Raw genomic sequence first — 2,500 nt, 5'->3', positions numbered from 1 at the left:
TTAAAATGTGCAAAAGAAAGGAAAACCTGCTGTTCAACTTAAGAAAAGGGGTGCTTGATTTATCGCTGTGGTATTGCAATTAACAGGTACTTTTAATCCTAAGGTACAGGTATGTGTTTTATTTATTGCACAATACATCCCTGGCTTTTTTTATGTATTGATCATTAACCTATTTATTGTTGCTATTATTTGAATTTGTTTTTTAATCTTGCTAAATGTATAGTTGTGCATGCTATCCCCCTTTACCAGTGTTTTTGTGAATGGTTACTATTTCCTTTTCTCATGTTACAGAGATATATTTATTTTTATATAATTAGTTGTGTATAATACTGGGTGTTTGAATGTAAAATTAGCTGTGTGTACCATATGCTTCATGGTCTTTTTTCAATAAAGTTATTCACTTAAGAATGTAAGTGCCTTTTCCCACATGATGATAAAACAAATAAGTAAAGGTAAGTTACAGAATTTTTAAAATCTTCTTTTTCAGAGACTAGAAAAGAAAATGGTTATGAATAATGTGTGTGTTTGTCAAAATATGGCAAAGCATTTGTCTAATATGTGTCACAAATAGCACAAAGATTCCTCATAATATCCAAGCAATGAATGTTTGCATGAAATAAAACCCTTGCAGCCATACCTCTAGATACCATGAAAAAAAACATAATAAAATGTCTGTACTAACTAGTCACACCTTCATGTTAATTAGTACTATATACCGACTGCAAAATCCAACATTTGTCTTCTCATAGCAACTTACACATTGCCGGTAACCTAAGTACTTCATTTGCAGCAAAGAAAACCCAAGAAATCCAGAGGATGGTTGAATCTACTCAAGGTTGGCACCAAGATTTTGGTTGAACTGACCAAGTAACCCAAAATACAATGACAAGATCATTATTTATTAACTGGTACATTAACCAAAGAAAAAATATTCACCTGCAGCTCTATCAGCTGTGGTGATGTAGAAGTCATGTAATAACATGCTGTAATGTATTTATCAATACATATATCAACAATGCCTTCAACAACAAATGAAACACAGTAATATGCTATAACCACTCACTGCAAACTATCAATATATAGCTGTATAGTTAAGGGCACTGCTAGTAATGTAAAGTGACATAAAATGCCTTATTAACCCCCCCCCCTAACTCTTCACTCTAATCATTGCAAACAGTTGACAATAATGCTGTTTCCAACTTCTTTGTCATGAAGTTAAGCTTTCTCTCTTTGCTTATATTTGTTATAAAGCTTCTAAATTACATTGTAGGTCTCTTGCAAAAAGACTTACCCACACATGATTATTTCGTGTGAGCCGCGTAGTTTTGAATTATTTAATAACTCATCTAGAACACTCTCTGTAAAAAAATAAACAAAAAAACAAGCAAACCAAAAAATGTGAACTAATCTAAACACTAATGCTGTAACTATATAGACTGCTTTTATGTTAAACTAAGATTGAAATATAAATGTTTGATCTATGCATTAATTTAAAGTATTTTAATTAAATAGTCTATCAGTCTTAAATTTGGTATAGAGAGTTAGATAAAATTGAAATTTAGAATTGTCTTGTTAAGCATTAGTTTTGACATCATTATAGCAGTTATATTCATGGAAACTTTGCACAACAAAGCATTTATTTGCAGCTGCCCAGTAGATACTATGAATATATTTACATTTAAGCACTGCAAACACACACACACACACACACACATGCATACATACACACACACCTCCTTCTTAATCCATTTGGATTTCAGCTGGTTTGGCTTCATCATTACACTTTTATGCACTGCTTGCATAAAAGTATATGTGAGAGTGTCATATATTCTGAAAAGAAAAAGATAAGTGAGTGGTGAAATTAGTAAAAAACATGGAAAAGATAAACACATATCAACAAAACATGCCTCACAGAAAAGAAACGTGAAGATGATGAGTTCATGTGGATACTGACTTGGTGAACCATCAGTATACAGTGAAATACCCAAATATGGGAAAGGTGCAAAGCCATTGGAAATTTTTTTCTTTCTTTCTTTCCATTAACATGGTGGCTTTTCATAAATGTGTTTAGCGCTGTGGGAAATATTTTATTTTAAATGATCAACTATTATCACCATTACACTACTCTGTGGGTCTCAAGAACTTTTCCATATTCACAACTCATTTCCCCTTGAACATGAAACCGGTGATGAATAGGTGATCTAGGTATTGCTGAGCAGTACTTACTTCACTCTCAGTAATGTTTCCTCTGAAGGGACTTAGAAAAAGTCTGAGAGAGTGTGATGGGAAACATATAATATCAACTTGCATTTCCCTTAAATAAGCTATATCCAAAATGTTCCTGTTCACATACCAAGACAAACAGTTTTTCTTGTTCCTTCAGAGGCATTACAAAGCAACTTACATTTCAACTCCCAAGACAGAAATTTTGCCAAAATTTAACACACTCACATCTCTTAGGTTTGCTACTCTGATATTTCACACTTCTATTTTCGCTACA

The 2,500-nt window shown here is 32.6% G+C and overlaps 1 protein-coding gene across 1 annotated transcript in view; it reads left to right on the top strand.

The window, feature by feature from the left end:
* LOC119577527 (titin-like) overlaps positions 1-2,500 on the top strand; it is a 135,086-nt gene that overhangs the window by 92,199 nt on the left and 40,387 nt on the right. The window contains 1 exon segment of the mRNA XM_037925121.1: positions 702-835. Within this exon segment, the coding sequence (XP_037781049.1) occupies positions 702-835 (134 nt within the window).

Source organism: Penaeus monodon, chromosome 10 (genome assembly GCF_015228065.2).
Source record: "Penaeus monodon isolate SGIC_2016 chromosome 10, NSTDA_Pmon_1, whole genome shotgun sequence".
Taxonomy (NCBI): domain Eukaryota; kingdom Metazoa; phylum Arthropoda; class Malacostraca; order Decapoda; family Penaeidae; genus Penaeus; species Penaeus monodon.
This window is presented reverse-complemented; position numbering and strand designations above follow the sequence as displayed.